This window comes from Palaemon carinicauda, chromosome 27 (assembly GCF_036898095.1).
Source record: "Palaemon carinicauda isolate YSFRI2023 chromosome 27, ASM3689809v2, whole genome shotgun sequence".
Taxonomy (NCBI): domain Eukaryota; kingdom Metazoa; phylum Arthropoda; class Malacostraca; order Decapoda; family Palaemonidae; genus Palaemon; species Palaemon carinicauda.
The window spans coordinates 35,561,402-35,581,039 of record NC_090751.1 but is presented as its reverse complement, the minus strand read 5'-3'; the positions used below and the strand labels follow the sequence as shown (position 1 = coordinate 35,581,039).

At 38.5% G+C, this 19,638-nt stretch overlaps 1 protein-coding gene across 1 annotated transcript in view; it reads left to right on the top strand.

Annotated features, from left to right (window-relative positions):
* Nucleotides 1–19,021, top strand: part of Vha13 (V-type proton ATPase subunit Vha13) — a 48,063-nt gene extending 29,042 nt beyond the window's left edge. The window contains exon 4 of the mRNA XM_068351031.1: nucleotides 18,616–19,021. Within this exon, the coding sequence (XP_068207132.1) occupies nucleotides 18,616–18,687 (72 nt within the window). The 3' untranslated portion in view covers nucleotides 18,688–19,021. The remainder of the gene's footprint in view (nucleotides 1–18,615) is intronic.
* Nucleotides 19,022–19,638: the final 617 nt, after the last annotated feature.

The following is a 19,638-nucleotide window of genomic DNA, read 5'->3' as shown; positions in this document are numbered from 1 at the left end:
TATAAGAGTCAATTGGTATTGAAAATAAAAGAGCTCCTTGACAAATTTTACTCCCATGGGGTAAATATAGAAATACAGGTAGTTGTCGACTTGCGACTTATGCAACTTATGAATGTTACACTTTACGACAATTTTTTCAGGGTGATAACCTTACAAGTTTATTGGAAATAGTACAATCTATTTTCTTTTATAAAAATTGACTAATTCATCTTGGTAAATTAGTATTTTCTTTTATTGATAATATACAATATCAATTTTCAGTAAAAAAATACATTAAGAAGTTTTATTATCTGTCGAATTCATATCACGTCCGGCGATATCATATTACCGGTGGAAAGTGAGAGAGCCAATACAGTGACTTCCCTCCAAAAGGCTAACGATTAGAATTGGTATTACCGTTGTTGAAACATCAAGTAACAATGCAAAGTATTTTGTTGGTATGTATCAGTTGTTATTAGTACTACGTAGCGTAAATTTGACTATACGCTAGTTTTATTTAATCTCTGGTAATAGATCGATATTTATCTAAACGTACTCTATAGAGATGCCAATATTGGTAGTGATCACCAGCTCCTCATTGCCACACTGAAATTAAAACTGACAGCACTCAACAGAAAGATTGATAGGTCTGATACAACTAAGCTTTTAGAAAAAAATCATAGAAACATATGCTATTGAATGCAATCCTAGAAAATTTAAGAAATGAAGAACAGACAATTAATGGAGAATGGTGTGATATTAAGAACATATATCAGTCGGTTGTTAGTGAAGTCTTGGGACACGTAGTTACAAGGAGAAAGCCATGGATATCAAATGATACTTGATATATTAATAAAAGTAGACAAAGACAGAAATTGATTATTGAAAGTTTTCGAGGAAGTAATGAAAATTACAAGGTAGAGAATACTAAGTATTGACAGTGAGGTCAAAAGAAAAGCCAGGAATGACTGAAGAGATTATTTAGACCGTAAAGCAGATGAGGCTGACGAAGTTATGAATTCAGTAAGTGGCTATGGTGTAAGAATTTATTATAGTGCGGGAGCTCACAGAGATTTGTATTACATCTCGAGTACAAAAGGTTTGATAGCTAAAATCATCAGCCAGTATGATGGGGATCCACGAATAGTCATTCTTAAGTTATGCCGTTGGTGCGTTGAGTAGGGGGCGCAGCTTGAACTGCCCCCCAAATCCGGTTTAAATTGCATTTTGGAGTACATCAACCAAACCTGTGATAAAAGTTTCGTTTTGGCACTGTGATTACAGATGTGCCATTCTTAAATGGCGCAATTGGTGCAAAACGCATTTAAGAAGGGCTCAAAGGGGGCACTACTGTCACATTTAAATCACAATTTGAGTACATCAATGAAATTTTGTGGAAATATACCTTAGAGCTTCCTGATGAAGAATCAGTAATTCTTAAGTGTCAAATTTGGTGCAAAACCCATTTAAGAACGACCAAAAGAGGGCGCTATTTTTTGCACATTTAAAACACGTCTTACGTACATTAATGAAACTTCGTAGAAATATTCTTTAAACCTTCCTGATAAAGGATCAACAGTTCTTAAGAGTTGAAGTTGGTGCAAAACTCATTTAAGAACGGCCTAAAGAGAGTGCAATATTAGCACATGGAGGATTAAGGTATATTTTCTAGCGCCATGACCTCTCTATGTACCATGAATAAAACTGTGAGAATCTTTGTTTTATATGATATAGAAGAACAAAGGAACTGCAAATTTATATATTCAAGTATTTATTTATACAAAAAAAGTGCACTGGTGAAGAGTGAATACAAGAAAAGGTGCACTGGTGAAGAGTGAATGCAAGAAAAGGTGCACTGGTGAAGAGTGAATACAAGAAAAAGTACACTGGTGAAGAGTGAATTCAAGAAAAAGTACACTGGTGAAGAGTGAATACAAGAAAAGGTGCACTGGTGAAGAGTGAATACAAGAAAAGGTGCACTGGTGAAGAGTGAATACAAGAAAAAGTACACTGGTGAAGAGTGAATTCAAGAAAAGGTGCACAGGTGAAGAGTGAATACAAGAAAAGGTGCACTGGTGAAGAGTGAATACAAGAAAAATTACACTGGTGAAGAGTGAATTCAAGAAAAGGTGCACAGGTGAAGACAAATACAAGAAAAGGTGCACTGGTGAAGAGTGAATACAAGAAAAGGTGCACTGGTGAAGCGTGAATACAAGAAAAGGTACACTGGTGAAGCGTGAATACAAGAAAAGGTGCACTGGTGAAGAGTGAAAACAAGAAAAGGTGCACTGGTGAAGTGTGAATACAAGAAAAGGTACACTGGTGAAGCGTGAATACAAGAAAAGATGCACAGGTGAAGACAAATACAAGAAAAGGTGCACTGGTGAAGAGGGAAATACCATACGTGCCAATACTGTTTACAATTCGATCTTCATATATGCTATTTACCTGATATCATAATTTAATATTTAACTTATTTAACTCGTGAATTATTTTTTTCTTTAAATGTAATGTTTCACACATTTTGTAAGATAGTAGTAGTAGTAGGTATGGTAAAACATTGCTATCTAATAATATGCTGCTACAGGGGATGACCGGGCACAAACATGTCTATTTGCGAGTGATTATGCTCTTTGAAACCAAAACTGCCTTTTGATAGACACACTCATATTAATTAGTGTACACATACATGTTTCATATTTGCTATAAATCTATTGCTAAAGTTTATAAGATGAAACATTAAAACTGCTGATGAATATCTCTCTCTCTCTCTCTCTCTCTCTCTCTCTCTCTCTCTCTCTCTCTCTCTCTCTCTCTCTCTCTCTCTCTCTCTCTCTCTCTCTCTCTCTCTCTCTCTCTCTCTCTCTCTCTCTCTGTTAGGAAAAGATATGTGAATATACTTATAATCATGAGTTCAACTAGTATCTACTGGTATAGTTAATTATCATCTCAGCCTGCCTTTCTGTAACAAGATTTTAGTAATCCTCATCACAACACTCATCTTCATCTGAGATGCAATGTCCAAGTCGTCCTCATCATTGTCCAATGCTTCTAAATCATCTGTTTCTGCGATAAGGCATTAATGGAGTTGCTCCCCTTCGAATCAAACCGGTTTGTAATGGCCATCAACCAAATGCCAGCAATTTTCTTCAGAGGTATGCTGCTCTATATGAGTTTGATCTACTCTTTGTTGTTAGCAACAAGGAGGCACGCTTAATGTGAGGACTGAGCTCGTCTTCGCAAGGTAGTAGTCCACTTGCATCTATACCCTTCAAATTGGCTAGTAGGTATTTTCCATTTCCATTTGGTCCATGTCTTTATAAACTTCTCATACCTCAATTCATTCAGCCAAGTGTTTGCTCTATCCTCAGCTCCATACATTGTGGCTGTGAGCCTCTGAAGAGCTTCATTCGTCGTACTAGAAATTGTAGAGCTCATTGCCATTACTCTGAAAGTCTTCTGATAGTCTGGTTGCTTTCCTAGAGTTTGGAAAGGCCTGACCTTCCCTTTTCTGATAAACGCTGATGCATACTCTGATCATGTGAAGGCATGGAAAGCTGGCAATGCTGCTCAAATATATGGTATTAGTTCCTTCCATATTGCAGTCACTCTGACTTAATGACGATTGCTCTTTGAAACTGTTCTTATATCCATCCACAATGTTGGCTGAAAGCTATTGCAGTGGTACAATAATTTCACTGCAATATCTGTGTCGGATGCTGTGACCACTGTGTCCATTCTCACTATCAGCTGATAAGGGCTAATCCATCTACTGCGTTTCTCTGTATCATACCCTCTGTCACCTGGAACTTATAACATTCCCCTTAGACATCTAGGAAGACTTCACAATCCCCAAAAATTTTAGCATATGAAGAGTTTTGCCATTCATTGGTAAGAAACTGAGTTAACTGCTTCTTGAAGGACTTGGACTTTAGGGCATCGTTTAGATTTCTTGGCACTCGTCTCTGCTCTGACCCTGTGATGATGAAGGTTCTGTTGTCAGGTCCTCACCTGTCTCTTTCAGTGTCCTTAATTGAAGTGTGTGGATAGTCATCAAAGGCTCTGTGTATGCGTTTGGCTGACATTGTTAAATTCTGAGTAAGAATACTTCCAGCTAGTCCTCTGTATGTGGGGACAAATTTAGTGGTAAGGTATTTAAGAGAAAATGTCCATATATGATATAAGCACTGAAGTACTTTGGCTGCTGTTCAAGACCTTTCAATTTATTCAGGGCTGGTCAAGGACAGAGGTATTGGAATCAATGGGTACTGGAGAATATGCTGTATGTCATGTCTCTTCTTGATGGACAGTACAAGGAGACGTCCCATCAGATCACGTGATCCCTTAAGCACTGCAACTTAAGTGTTCTTTATCCGACGATTGCTTGCTCAGCCATCTACAAAGGTTTTCAGCTTTTTCTTCTTTATTAGATTTTAAAATTTTATTTAGATCACTGATGCAAGCCTGGATGCAGTCCTTGTGTCTGACTTTTCCTTTGGTTGGTACACAGAGAAGGCTTTCATGGATTTCATCATTGGTACCTTTTCCTGTGAAATTATTGTACAATACCTCTGAAGCTTCCCGTGTTTCAAATAGACTGTTCGTATCTATGATTTGTTTGATGATTTTCTGAAGATCCTCATTGTCACGTTGAATTCGTCTTGGTCTAAGTTGTGTAATAAAATCTTCTTTGCTAGTCAATTCTGTCTTCTCTTGCTGCTGACTAATGAACGATGCTCGGGTAGCCTTTATTACTATCCATCTAAGGTGAGCGGAGTAGTCATTAGTGAAGCAGGTGATTCCTGTCAGTCGTGATGCGGCGTCGTCATTAATAGTTTGTTCCAGTAGTAAATCTACAAGAATTCTGCTGAAATCATGTTCTGTCCTTCGCACTGTGTATACACCCCGAGTAAGTAATCCTCTAAGTCCAGGATGAGTCGCATCAATATTCAATGACACTAATTGGTATTTTGTTAACCACCGGGAATAGTTGATGTGGCCTGTGGCAAAGAACGGGTCAATAATCAATGTAAGTGTGAAGACAGAACTCGATGTTATTTGTCCGGATAGCTCTTTCAAGTTGGTGAAACAAGTTAACGTACTCCACATACATCATCCAGAACTTAGCAGTGTATCCATGAGCTCCTGATACAGTTGCCTTGGTGAATTCAGAATACTCTTTCGAAAAATTTTCAAAAAGATCTGCATTGATCACCAGCTCAATCCCATGTTCTCCTGTATTGGTATTTCCTTTCACAGTAGATATCAGGGTATGAAGCTCTTCTCTGTAATCACATGTTTCTAGAAAGGCTTTGAAATGCAGGTTTTCGAAGGTAAGGCAAAGAGAGGTTAGAGGCTCAGGCATTGGTTGAAATGTTTACCTGTGAGGAACCCAATCAAAGAACCTGGTGTAAGGACCCCAGTCTCTATTAGCATGTCTGGTCGTCTTGATTCTGTTATGAGTTTTCCTTAAATTTTTAAATAACCCCGTAAACTTACAAAAGACCTCAATATGTTAGCGGGTTATCAAAATTTAAACTAATTAAAAAATATTACAAAATTTGTGATCAATTATTCAGCCAAAGGCAATAGTAAAAACATCAGTTTAAACCCTTAACTGGCTATCTTCCATATGAAGTAAAGTTGCCACTATACTGGTATTATGCAACCCTAATTCTTATAACCACGAGCCCCTGAAAGGAAAAGTTACAATTAGTACTATTATTCAAAAAAATTTATAACATATATTCAGTGAAACAACAGTAGTGATAAAAAACAGAAGAGCTCACAATAGTGTGTTGTGGCACATGTGGAGGAGAAGAAATGAGTGAATATAGAGGCCTAAAGAAAGTGAATATAGGCCTTTTCAATAACCTAATAGTAACACCCTCTTTAGGCCGTTCTTAAAAGGGTTTTGCATCAACTTCGACTCTTATGAACTGTTGATCCTTTATCAGGAAGGTCTAAAGAATATTTCTACAAAGTTTCATAAATGTACGTAAGACGTGTTTTAAATGTGCAAAAAAATAGCGCCCTCTTTTGGTCGTTCTTAAATGGGTTTTGCCCCAAATTTGACACTTAAGAATTACTGATTCTTCATCAGGAAGCTCTAAGGTATATTTCCACAAAATTTCATTGATGTACTCAAATTGTGATTTAAATGTGACTGGAGCGCCCCCTTTGAACCCTTCTTAAATGCGTTTTGCACCAATTGCGCCATTTAAGAATGGCACATCTGTAATCACAGTGCCAAAACGAAACTTTTATCACAGGTTTGGTTGATGTACTCCAAAATGCAATTTAAACCGGATTTGGGGGGCAGTTCAAGCTGCGCCCCCTACTCAACGCACCAACGGCATAACTTAAGAATGACCATTCGAGGAACCCCATCATACTAGCTGATGATTTTAGCTATCAAACCTTTTGTACTCGAGATGTAATACAAATCTCTGTGAGCTCCCGGACTATTATAGAATTATTAATGAAATCTCGACTGTGGCAAATAAGGAGCAGCATATACCCATCAAAAAGAGATGGTTTTGTTATAGCAACAGAAGATGAAGAAAGTCATTGAATAGAACACTTTAATGAGGTTATGGATAGGAGATATGAAGGGAATAATTTGATTGATATACCTGAAGCTGATGAAGACCTCGATGTGTCCATGAAGGAATTCAGTGTGTTTGAAGTCGAAGCTCTATCTTAAAAAAAGAGATGGAAAGCCCCAGGGTATGATGGAATAACTGCCGAGATGATACTGGCCGAAAATGAAATGACTCCCAGATTACTTACAAGCTTATTTTGTAAAATGTGGCATGAAGAGGCAAAACCTGATGAATAAGAGTTTGGAGTTTGGGTGAAAATAGCAAAAGAGGCATAACACTTGAGTCAGTTGTTAGGAAAATATATAGTAAGCTTTTTCTAAAGAGACTGGAGAGAAAGATTGATGAAACACTAAGAGATGACCAAGCAGGATTTAGAAAAGGTAGAAGTTGCACTAACCAAGTTTTCATTTTGAGACATGTTGTACAGCAATACGAAGAATATAGAAATCCCATTTTGATGGCATTTGTGGACTGAAAAACCCTTTGACAGTGTGCACCGCCCAATTTTGCGGCGAGTCCTGCATTATTATGGAATTCCCCTTAAGTATGTAAATATGATCAAGTCTGTTCATGAACATAGCAAGTGCAAAGTTAATGTTAATGGAGTCTTATCAAATGAATTTCCAGTGAACAGCAGAGTACTCCAAGGGAATGTGTTGTCACCTATAGCATATTGTTTATCCTCCTCATGGATTTTGTACTGCGTAGAACAGTCGGAGATGGTGGAGAAGGATTGGACTGGATTGGTGATAGGAATTTAGTAGACCTAGAGTATGCTGCTGATGCTGTCGTTATTAGAATACCACAGGATTTGCCATGCTTGCTTACCAGAATGCATGAAATATCACACGAGGTTGGGGTGAAGATAAATAGAAGAAAGACAGAGATGATGAGGGCAGAGTATGCAATGGAAGATAAAATATAATTGGAAGGAGAGAGGATTTATGATTAAAGTATTTAGGAACTATGATCTCCAGTACAGGGTCTTTAGAATTAGTTTAGTGAAAGATTGAAAAAAGTAAATCAGACAATGGCTAGGTTAAGTAAAAAATGGTGTTACTCCATGAACACGAGCCATAGTATGACAATGATACAATCTCCAATAGATTTAGTAGATTTGAGAACAAAGCCCTCAAAAGGATATTGGGAGTTAAATGGCAGGAAAGGATTAGAAATAAAACTATAAGAGAGATTACTCGGAGTGCCATATGTGGATGAGATCATGATGAGGGGTAGATGATGGAGATGGTTTGGGCATGCTCTTTGCACTATGCTAGTGAGATTAGTTCACCAAACATTCAGCTGGGCTCCACAAGGCACTAGAAGAGTTGGAAGACCCAGGCCTACATGGCTGAGGACTATAAAGTGCAAAGTAGGAGATGATGAATGTTGAAAGTATTAAATTAAAAGCTCAAGATAGAGACGACTGTCGAAATTTAACAGAGCCCCTTTGCGTCAATAGGCGTAGGAGATGGTGATGATAAATATTTTCTTAGAAAAATATTTTCTTTTACATTATGAAAATACAGTAAGAAAATATTGATAGAATATAACTAATATGATTGCCGAAACATGATGAAAGGTTATAAAGCTACAAACATCCCTTCTGAGTTCGACATACGTTAATATAGATTTAAGACGCGTCTCTCGGTCCCTGTCTCTGTCGTAGGTGGACGACTACCTGTATGTTGGATTCTACTAAATCTTCAGTCAGTTTACCAAAGGAAGCGTTTACACTTACAGTATAACCCTAGTAAAGCATTCCATAGCTACAAAATGGCAAGGTCAGTTGAATTATGAAACTGATAGTAATAAATTACAAGAAATAAAGCTAGTTTTTTTTATGGGAATCATTGCAAAGGGAAAGGAAGACCAAGTAATTTTAACTATAATACTTACCCGTAGGTTATATAATGGCTAAAGTCCCGACGACCTTGGCAGAAAATTCAAAATCTCTTGCGCAGCTTAGCGCATACTGTATATGCCAGGAGTACCCCAGCGCTCTTGCGGTACCACAGGTAGAACTATACCCAACCAATTCAGATTTTTTTCTGCTGCCATTGCTGGCTGAACTATTGGAAATTCTCTCTTGTTTTCTTACTCTGTTTGGACGTTTTTTGGTGATGTATTAACGTTTTTGAGTTTTGGCTTTCGCATATTTGTTTTATTTGATCTGTGATCACGTTGGAAGGTTTTTCAACCTATTTTAAACCTCACGAAAGCATAGGGGCGAAATGTAAACATTTCGACCATTGATGACGTCACAGCCTCTTCCGTAGGCTAAAAGTCTGTCTTGCCTTTTACAAAGAATATAAGTGAATATGCTTTTAGAGTTTTGAGTTATAAATTAAATTAAAGGAATTATTTTGAGAAAATTTTATCCTTTTAATATCTTTTAGATAATCTTCGATCTGTTTGCAAAGAATAACTATCGTACAGTTTATTTTTGTTACGCAGTAATCTGTATCGTTACGATGTTACATAATTGTAGCGTTTTTATGAATAGTACTTTCTTCCTACTTCTCAAGTTTTTATTGTACTTTATAAAAGGAACATTTTATTTTGAAATTAATTGGTCCTTTCAGTATTTTTCCTTATTCAGAGATTAAAGGAAGTTACGGTTCAGTTTATTTTATACGATGCAGTATTCTTTACAGTCGTCGTAGTGCACGATTCTATGTATCGTTGTGGCTTTGGTGGTTTTCGGAATACTAAATTGTTCGTATATTATTTGTAGACGTTCCAATGATGCGAGTGATGATTCACCTTTTATTGAAACCCCTTAATTTAATTTAAGGGTTTATTTTAATTTATAGATATATCTATTAAGGTAATATTTGATGTTTAATATTTTGTTACTTTTTTATGGGATTCGGTACTTTTGCTTTCCCATTCAAACAATTGTCCAGTGACAGAATTATAAGTCTCTCCCTACGTAGTTCATTTCCTTTGAGAGAGTATATACTTTGGTTTTCAGGTAATTATGAAATTATCTTTGTGCCAAAGAGTAAAAGTGCAAATTTTTTAGTGATAAATTGTGCAGTGAATTTTATTCAGTGGAGAGTGCTTCTATTCGGACCTGTCGTTATCCTAGCTTTAGACCTCTGTCGAGCTCCCGGACCCAGGGGAGAAGTTATGTCGAACGGCAAAAGGAAACGAGAGGGTAACCAGGCGTTACAGTCTTTTAGACCCGAACTGAAGTCCTCTCGAGCGTTTTCTGTCGATCACCAGAACGCTCATCCTCGCTATAGATAAAGCGAGGTATTGGTGTTTTCAAAGGCGCTAAGCTGAAAACAAAATTAGTTTCGTTCTGCGTGTGTTATGTTTCATGCGGCGCAGACGCAGTGCCACCTCCTTCACCTGATGGGTGTTGTCTCTCAACAGTGGCAAGCGCTATGGATCGACTAAGATATGCTGAATACGTTTCGCCTAAGGTTGATCCTTGATCTTTGTAGTTAGGCATGAAACAGCATCTGTCTTCGTTTATGCAGTCTTTTCAGCCTGCTGTTAACAGTGCGGTTGGGTGTCTCGATTCCAGTCTTTGACACGGACGCACAGGCGTCATGTCTTTAACGGTGAGGACTCGTCGCACAGGCGGCCTACCAACCGCAATGTTCAGTGGTGGGGGAAAGTGGATGCTTTACTTCGATTACCTTTTCAACGCAAACCAACTGCTCATAGCACCTAGTATCAGTCTATACAGACACGCTGACGTTCGCCAGACAACAGAGCCGGCGAAGCGTCATCGGAACGGTGCGGCAACGGAAACGGAACGTCGACGGAATGGAACGAAGCACCACGTCAGTGTGGACGCTTTCAGTGTCAGTGTGGACGCTTTCAGTGTCAGTGTGGACGCTTTCAGTGTCAGTGTGGACGCTTTCAGTGTCAGTGTGGACGCTTTCAGTGTCAGTGTGGATGCTTCAGTGTCAGTGTGGATGCTTCAGTGTCAGTGTGGATGCTTCAGTGTCAGTATGGACACTTCAGTGTCAGTATGGACACTTCAGTGTCAGTATGGACACTTCAGTGTCAGTATGGACGCTTCAGCGCTAGTGTGGGGGCTTCAGCATCAGTGTGGAGCGTCAGCGTGGACGCTTCGCTACCTATGACTATAGACTTAGTGTTAAGTTAATGTTGCTCCAGGCGCTATATTAAGAAATAAATCTTAACTAGGAAGATACAGTATTATATTCTCGGACCAAGGCCTGCTGGGCTTACTCTTGGTTGTGAGAACTAGAATTAAAACCTCTAAGTTTTGAGGTCTGAATTCAGGAGGAGTGGATTCCTAAGAATCAAGGCTTCTCTTCCTAGGATAGAGATTGTTAAAGAAAGGGAATAACTTTCAGAAACTCATGAGAATTTTTAAAAAGTTTCCCTCATATTTTTTACCTGCTGCTCCTCGTTTCAACTTCAGAGTTTTCGCTAGTTGAGTTGATGGTGTCGATATTTATTTTATTTTGTTTGTATTACAAGCCAGCGACAACCCTAGTTGGGAAAGCAAGATGCTTTAACCCAAAGGGCTCCTTTAGGGAACAATGGCCTAGTAAATTAATGGTAAAATAAAGTAATGAATTAACATTAAATCATTCTAAGGGAAATAACAAACCTTACTGTAGAGATTGATACAGCGCTTGCTGCTGCAACAACAGAAATGGCATTAAGGCCTTTATGAGAATAGAACGTAAAAGTATATCTTCCACCTCGGGCAGATCGTGTATGATTTAAATATTTTTTGTTTTTAAACTGCTCGTTAGTGACTCATAAACATAGTGCAGTGCTCTGGAGGAGGTGTGTGTTTGTTTTCATCTTGCCCCTAGTCCTATATCTCTAACTTACTTTCCAACCCTTGGGAGAAGGAAGGTCGGTAGGCTGAGGTTCTTCTCGGACCTTGTGCATTAAACGTCTGTTTCGCCGAGCGATATTGTTGATGCAGTCCAAGACGTTCTCTCTCCACTTTGGAAAGATGAAGTAATGCTCTTTTCTTCGCCTATGATTGGCGAGCTATGCCATCACAACCATGTGACACAGTATCATGAAAAGAGCTTAGTTGGAATGTCTTGAAGCGATCAGTTCGTCATCGCTATGGTATCATGGATCTTGTAACTGATTTCTGCATATTAGAATGCAGTTCCCTGACGAGAATAACATTCTACGTTTTCCCTGTCTACCAGACTAGGTAGTTACTCGTCATGTATGCATGCGAACAGAACTTACCTTCGCAGCAGTCTTGTTTTGATGCTTGAACAGGAAGCAATCGAGTGTGCTTTTTCTTCCGCGAGAGAAGCGGAAGTCAGACAAGTCACATACAATCCTAGCTCTTCCTCTGGAATCTGACTCTCTTTCAGGGAGGAAGGACTTTGTCCTCATCGAAGGATGCAAAACCTAGAATTGGTAGTCACCAATCGATTTGTCCAAGACATTTCAGGAGTCGTATGTTTTCTGTTAACTTATCCTGCAGTATCTAACGTTCGCCGGAATTTTTTTCTTTTCGAAAGAAGGCGACGTGTAAGCACCAGAATCGTGAGAGAGACACAGTTCTTCGGGGGACAAGGTGCTCAGTTTGCCTCTGTTCACACTTCTTCTCCTCCCCCAGTTTGGAGAAAGGTCTATTACTTTCTTCTGAGGTCTAGCGACTACTGTTGATGTTCTCTCCCGACCTTCGTCCATGCTTGAGTTGGCGCACTCGCTACCCCGCGAGTGTAGATTTGGTATGAGCTAAAAGAGGTTTATTTCATCTGAGTTTAGCGTTTACGATTCTCGGGGGGAGAAAATTTTCTCCTAAAGCGTTTAAGGACTACCATAGATCAAAGAATTGGTTTTCTGATTAGTGTCAGAAGGCATAGTTCTCCTATGCTTAGTAATGCTTCCTCGCAGAGATATGCTCGTGTTACGAGAAGCGTTAGAGCGGGTGCTTGTAGCAGTCTGGTCTCTTCTCTTACGGCAGATATCATGCAGACACAGACGTAAGTTCTGGTCTCTTCCTCTCGCAGTCGCAGACACCAGTCTGGTTGTTTGTTGGACGCTGACTGTCAAAAGTTGATCCTTTCAACAAGTTGTCCCACTTTCGCGGTCTGCGGGACGTGTGACTATCACTTATGCGGACGCATCCTACACGTGGACAACTCTCGACAATCTGTTCCGTCTTTCCGTCAATGACCGGACGCGATGCTGTCGCCTCCACGCGACACGCTATAGATTTACAACAAGCGGGGCGCACACACAGCGCTGTACCCACACGACAAGGTGAACGCATACAGCACGCTGACACCTTACGGAAACGCTAGCACATGCAACATTATGGTCGCTTGCAAGACGCATACAGTCAAGTCATTTTGCCACAGAAGTTTACCCAGACTATTGTCTCTCCGTCGCGTCTCTCTGGCCTCGCAGCTAATGCTCCCTCGTGTCAAGCTTTGGCTTTAAGTTTGTTGAACACTCGCTGATTACACACGAATCAGGTCTTAACCTCACAGCATTAGGTTCACGTGGTTGATGCTTCTTTTCAACAAGCCTAGCTTTAATATCGGTTTCTTGCGACCGATATGGACGAGTTTTGGGAGGCAGTTCTAGATCCCGATATGTTGAGTGTAGGCAGGATCCTGGAACCGTTCTGGACTCTTGCTGAGACCATACTGGGTGCATGCTGGAAGCATGTCTTTAGTCCTTTTCCCCCTGTCAGGATCACGAACGTTTTATGTTAAACCATCAAGCTTTAGGTCTAGCTGCCTCCAGTATTTCGGAAAACCCCTAAGATCTAGAGGGTTGTTCGAAGGAGACAGCCGAGACTTTCGCTTGTACAAAGGACATTGGCCTCAAGGTTTTCCAAACCAATTAGAGTGCTTTAGGGAGTGGTGTAGAGCTAGAGCCGGCTTTTCATTAGGTAACTCTAACACAAGTGGCCTATTTTTTCTTAGACCTCAGAAGAAAACACATTTTCTTTCCTCCTCGACCATCAAAGGGTACAGGAGTATGCGGGCATCTGTCTTCAGACGCAGAAGATTGGATCTATCAAATAGAGACTTTATAGATCATCTCAGATCATTTGAGAGGACTTGGAGGCATCAGCAAGATGCTCCAGCTTGAAATTTAGGGTTCGTTTTTGGAGCTTCGCGGTAGTGACAGATCCGACCCTTTACGCTTGGTTTCTTTTTAAGGCCTAACTTTGGAGACTTTCTGAGTAAGTCTACCATAGTTGAGTCAGTGAAGTTCACTCTTTTAGCAAGAACACGGACTTCACATTGGTTAAGCCATAGGTACCTTGCAATCTGGATTATTGGTCATTAATGAACATCTTTCTCATCCATAGCCTAAATCTTTCGGGATCACTGTTTTCTCGAATTTGGTTTGTGATGGGCGGAGAAGAGTTTTTTGCCCGATTAAAACGAAGTTTTATTGGGACAAGAACAAAGAAGTCTATTCATAACTCTTAGGTGCACGGTCAAGAAGCTGCGCTATCCATGTCTAAACATTCTATCATCTCGTATAGATTTTGATTACAAAGGTTCTTCCACACGGTGGGTGACAGATCATAAGATGTTGAAAGAGTAAAGACTCATGAAGTTAGGAGCTGTAGAAACTAATGTTATTTTTAAACTAAACTGATCTCTGCTAAGCATCGCGTATACAGTCTTGTGAAGGGGTAATCCTGTATTCGCCTTGCATTACTTTTACCGTGTCCAGTCTCTTTATGAAGACGTCTACGTTTTGGGATCACTTGCAACAACGAGTGCAGTAGTAGGTGAAACATTCTCCACTACATTTCCCTAAATTCCTAGTACCCCTGTTCTTCTCTTGGAACCGTTATATTTTTATGATTTTACGTGAAGATTGTTCGGCAATCTTTGACCTAGTCAGGTGGTCATTTTGTTCCTTGAGAGCGCCCGGAACAAGGGTATTAGTTGAGGTCCTGTCATGTTATAGGTGGTTGTACCGTTTGACAGCTCCTAGAGATCATCAGCCCCGAGTGGATCACTGGATCTCCTAAGGATAGCAGACAAAATGAGGCAGAGCATTGCTGTCAGCTTCCTTATCAGGTTAGAACCGCTTAAGTTGTTTATGTAACTCTTAAGTGAATTTCCAATTATGCAGCTGTCTCTGACCCGCCACCAATGGGTGTCAATTAGTCATTATATAACCAGCGGGTAAGTTTTATATTTAAAAATGATATTTTCATAATAAAATAAATTTTTGAATATACTTACTCGCTGGTTATACAAGTTTTAGACCCACCCTCCTCCCCTCTAGAGACCATGGGGCATGGAAAATCTGAATTGGTTGGGTATAGTTCTACCTGTAGTACCGCGAGGGCGCTGGGGTACTCCTGGCATATATGCGCTAAGCTGCGCAAGAGATTTTGAATTTTCTGCCGAGGGCGTCGGGACTTTAGCCATTATATAACCAGCGGGTAAGTATATTAAAAAATTTATTTCATGAAAATATCATTTTTAGCCAGATTGCGCATAGAACACCCAAAATTTATACGGGTTTTGATATGCGCACCTTGTGAAGCAGTACCCAGGTACAATGAGTGTGACTATATTTTACCTTTAAAACATATATTTGTCAATTGTAAAGTTTTTAAGAGAGAAGAGTCATATGTTTTGGTGAGAAAGTTTTATTGACCTTTTATTAGACTGAAAATTTCTCTCAACTTTTTTTAAGAAACAGGTTTTATAGATGAAATTTAGATTTCTATTTATCACAGATTTTTTTATCCATTATATTTGGTAACCGAACTGTAGCAAACAGCTGCGTAGAAGGAATGAGAGGCAGGAACGTAAAGGGGCACTCGAAGGTGATAGGATGTGTAATGTATCCTTATTTATCCTTACCCTTAGTGGATTAGACTGGGTAAGGTCTGTTTGGGGTGCAGATATCTATAGTTTTCTTAGGATACGTCCCTGATACGTCCCTGATTATACTTATACACGATATCTTCGGATAGTCGTTTCCAGGGGCTAGAACCCCGTGATACCCGACGGTAATCCTCTTTTAATATCAATCGCAGAGATATTATACTGTAGAAGTTGCCAGAAGGAACTTCCATCAGGACGACATGGCTATCTCGCCCAAAAATAGATTTTTCGTTTGTCAAAATCCCTTTTTTAATAGTATTTAATATATAAATTATTTTATTTCATTCAACAATAAATATAAAAAATAATTTTCTTCCCGATGTTAATCTGGCCTCTCTGTAAGAGTTGAGTTTGACTCATTGGGCTGGTTAAGCTACCCCTCTAATAATAATTAACAAGACAGCTATAACAATTATTTAGAATATGAAAATTTCTACTTATCTTATTTTTCCTAATACTTACAATTTCCTATACTGTACTGTATAAGAAAGCTCTTAATTCATTTTAGTGAAACTAACAATCTGAATGATGGACCACATTCAAATTAAGTAGTTATAAGTCATTAACCCTCTGCAATGTATATATCCCCATCATGGGTGTAAGCTGTATATGTTTCTGGGTATTTATATTAAAGACCCTGGAAATGCCCACTTGGAACTGATAATTTCAAGAGTGGGTTTAGAAACTTTGTAGGTTCATGTTATAAAACTGGATTTTACTGAAATTATTGAAATGCTATTTGTTCCTACCACATAAAACCCCATCCTTTAACAAGCAGCTGGAGCTGGAGCTCGGCTGTTAAAGTTTCGAGATGTAAGGAATTACTGGTGGGTAAGGGGAAGACCCGTCTGCTTCTGCCAGCACGCTGGGTAGCCACATTGTTTTCTACTACTGGGGGTCCTCTTGGCGCCATCAACTAGCTGTTTTTGTCTTTTGTTATTTCCTTTAGGTATTTGTTGGCAGTTCATTGTGTGCAATGGATATTACGAAGAAAGGTTTTGCTGTTTCTTGGAGAACTGTAATTGAATGAATTATCTGTGTAATCTGCTGATATACACTTTCTTTTTCCTTTTTGAAAGCAATCCTGTTGTTGTTTATTCCCCCCATGACTGGGAACGAGTGTGTGCTTGTACAGCCTTTAGTCCACTGGAGAAACAAGTCATCCGACGTGTTCTTCCACATACTTCTGTTTATGGTCTTTCTATGCCAGTCTATACCCACAAATTTTTTTAGCTTGTCAATCCATTGTTTTCTCTTCCTTCCCCTGCTATATAATTTTAGGATTGCTATATGCCCTGGATAGTTAACTAAGTGTTTTAACATAAGACTCGTCTATACTTTGTCTTTGAAGGTCTTTGATTACTGCTGTATATATAAAATTATATGTATATCCAGGTACTCCTCGTTTAACGACGGGTATCCAATGTTAACCCAAAATCACCAATTATTTCATATTTTAACTAAATTAACTGTCTTTACCTGAAATAAATGACTGTAATAACTATGCATTAATATATTTAATAACCAAATTGAAGAATATTGACATTGTTATATTGTTAATTATGGTGTGCATTTCCTTGCTTCGTGTCAGTAAAAGAAACAAACAAAAACCCGCCATTCGATTTCATTAGCTCATCTCTCCCACGTGGCATACATTACTTAAGCAAAAGAAATCAAAATCTGCTTCCTTTAAAAGTGGTAAATAAGATACCAAAAAATTATATCCTACATGAATCCATTTTCAATTGTAGCTTAAAACAGCATTCAATTTCATCAGCTGACCACTATTTTTAGGAAACAATATTATCGTATATTAAAAAAAAAAAAAAAATCATGATTTTTTTAAATACTGTAGTTAATTATGCATCATTGAAACATTTTTGTACTTTTGTTTTCAATTTCGCGTGCATTTTAACAATCAAGTACTAGTGACTTCTTTTTGTTTTAATTTTGGTTGTGATCACTGTATCTCTAGCTGTCGCTCTCGAGAATATGTGAACTTATGAATAACAAAAGAGTATCGTTTATGAAATTTCTTAACTTCTAAGTATCGTTTATGAAATTTATTAACTTTTAAGAGCTTCCATATATAGCTACTATTATTAATAATCTTTACACATATGAATGATTATATCTTGATGCACTTTTAGACTTGTATAACTGGAAATTTTTAAATATAAAACTTACCCGCTGGTTATATAATGGCTAAAGTCCCCGACGCCCTCGGCAGAAAATTCAAAATCTCTTGCGCAGCTTAGCGCATATATGCCAGGAGTACCCCAGTGCCCTCACGGTACCACAGGTAGAACTATACCCAACCAATTCAGATTTTTTCTGCCACCATTGCTGGCTGAACTATTGGAAATTCTCGCTTGTTTTCTTACTCTGTTTGGACGTTATTTGGTGATGTATTAACGTTTTTGAGTTTTGGCTCTCGCATATTTGTTTAATTTGATCTGTGATCACGTCTCTGACCCGCCACCAATGGTTGTCAATCAGCCATTATATAACCAGCGGGTAAGTGTTATATTTAAAAATGATGTTTTCGTAATAAATTTTTGAATATACTTACCCGCTGGTTATATAAGTTTTAGACCCACCCTCCTCCCCTCTAGAGACCATGGGGCATGGAAAATCTGAATTGGTTGGGTATATTTCTACCTGTGGTACCACAAGGGCGCCTGGGTACTCCTGGCATATATGCGCTAAGCTGCGCAGGAGATTTTGAATTTTCTGCCGAGGGTGTCTGGGACTAGCCATTATATAACCAGTGGGTAAGTATATTCAAAAATTTATTTTATGAAAATATCATTTTAAAACATTTTGAATTGACATTCTGCAGTAGTTTCTTAATCCTTTGGTGATCCTGGCCATGTCAGTCACTGTCAGGCTCAAGGCTTTTGGCCAGGGAGCAATGAGATCATTTGTTGCCCTACTTATTTAATTAACAAGGGATTAAAGTTAGAGACTTGAAAATTGCATTAGAAAACTGAATAAATTTTCTATGTAGCATTTATGGTTACAAGAATGGATGTCTTTTAAAATGCATCATCGTATCTTAGGAGGGTTGAAATTACCATTTTTATAAGATTTTGTAAAGACTAGTATTTATACTATAGTACTGTAGACTAAACTTTATATAGATGGAAAAATTTTACAATGTTTTAAAACTTTTTCAGGTCATCGAGCGTATTTTGCAGCTTGTGAATGACATCAGGCCGGAAATGCACATGAATGCCAAGAAGCAATAAGACACTTTCCAGTTGATGTGTTTCTCTATTTATGGTGTTAGGTGTTTGTAGTTTATGGTGTCATAAGATTGGAATGTTACTTTTAACATATTATTGAATATTTGATTACAAATTTTCAATATTTCAAAGGTTCCAAAAGTCTATTTCTTTTTATTTACTCTTGGGCTATTTTTAAGAAGGTTTGTACTCGTTTAACACAATTTTGGATTAACACTCAACATGTTTTATTGCCGATATGTCTTGTTCACAAAGTTATTCATAAGTCATTCCATCTGAGAAATGAGTAAATGTTGCCATGTGATGTGTATAGTGTATAATAAAATATTTGATTTTGTATCATGTTTTTTGTAGACCTTTTGCAATTATATATTTTAACCTTGTGTAGAGTCACGTTAAGGATATGAAGCTGTGTAATAAATAATGGTATTCTGTGATGTAGAAATAACGGTAGGTATTTTTAATACAATTGTAGGCTTACTCAACTCACTAATGTTAGTAAAACAAGCTTCACTCTTTACTATGGATAATAGGTTTTCAACTCTGTTGGAATCTAGCCACAAACTTTTAATGCAAGGTGTCAATGACCCAATGCTACTAAGTGGGGGGGGGGGGGAAACAAGCTGTAGACAACCCACATACCGAATGTTTTATTGTTACTTGCAGTTGACACGACACAAGATAAAAACCCTCCGCTCTTTAATATAGCATTGTTATTTCAGCGGAGCTGAAAACTAGTCGAAACTGAAGTTAAACAGGGTTTCAGTACCTACTGGTAGTTATTGGGGGTGTGTTTACCCATCAGTACTGGTGACTAACAGTCGCTTATTATTTTGGCTCGGTAGAGTGTAGACAGTCTCACTCTCCCGTTAACTTAAAGTGGCTGGAACTAATTTCTTTTCTTTTTTCTTTTTCAGGTGTGACTGCCCGTGGGGTCCAACCATGCAAGTTTGT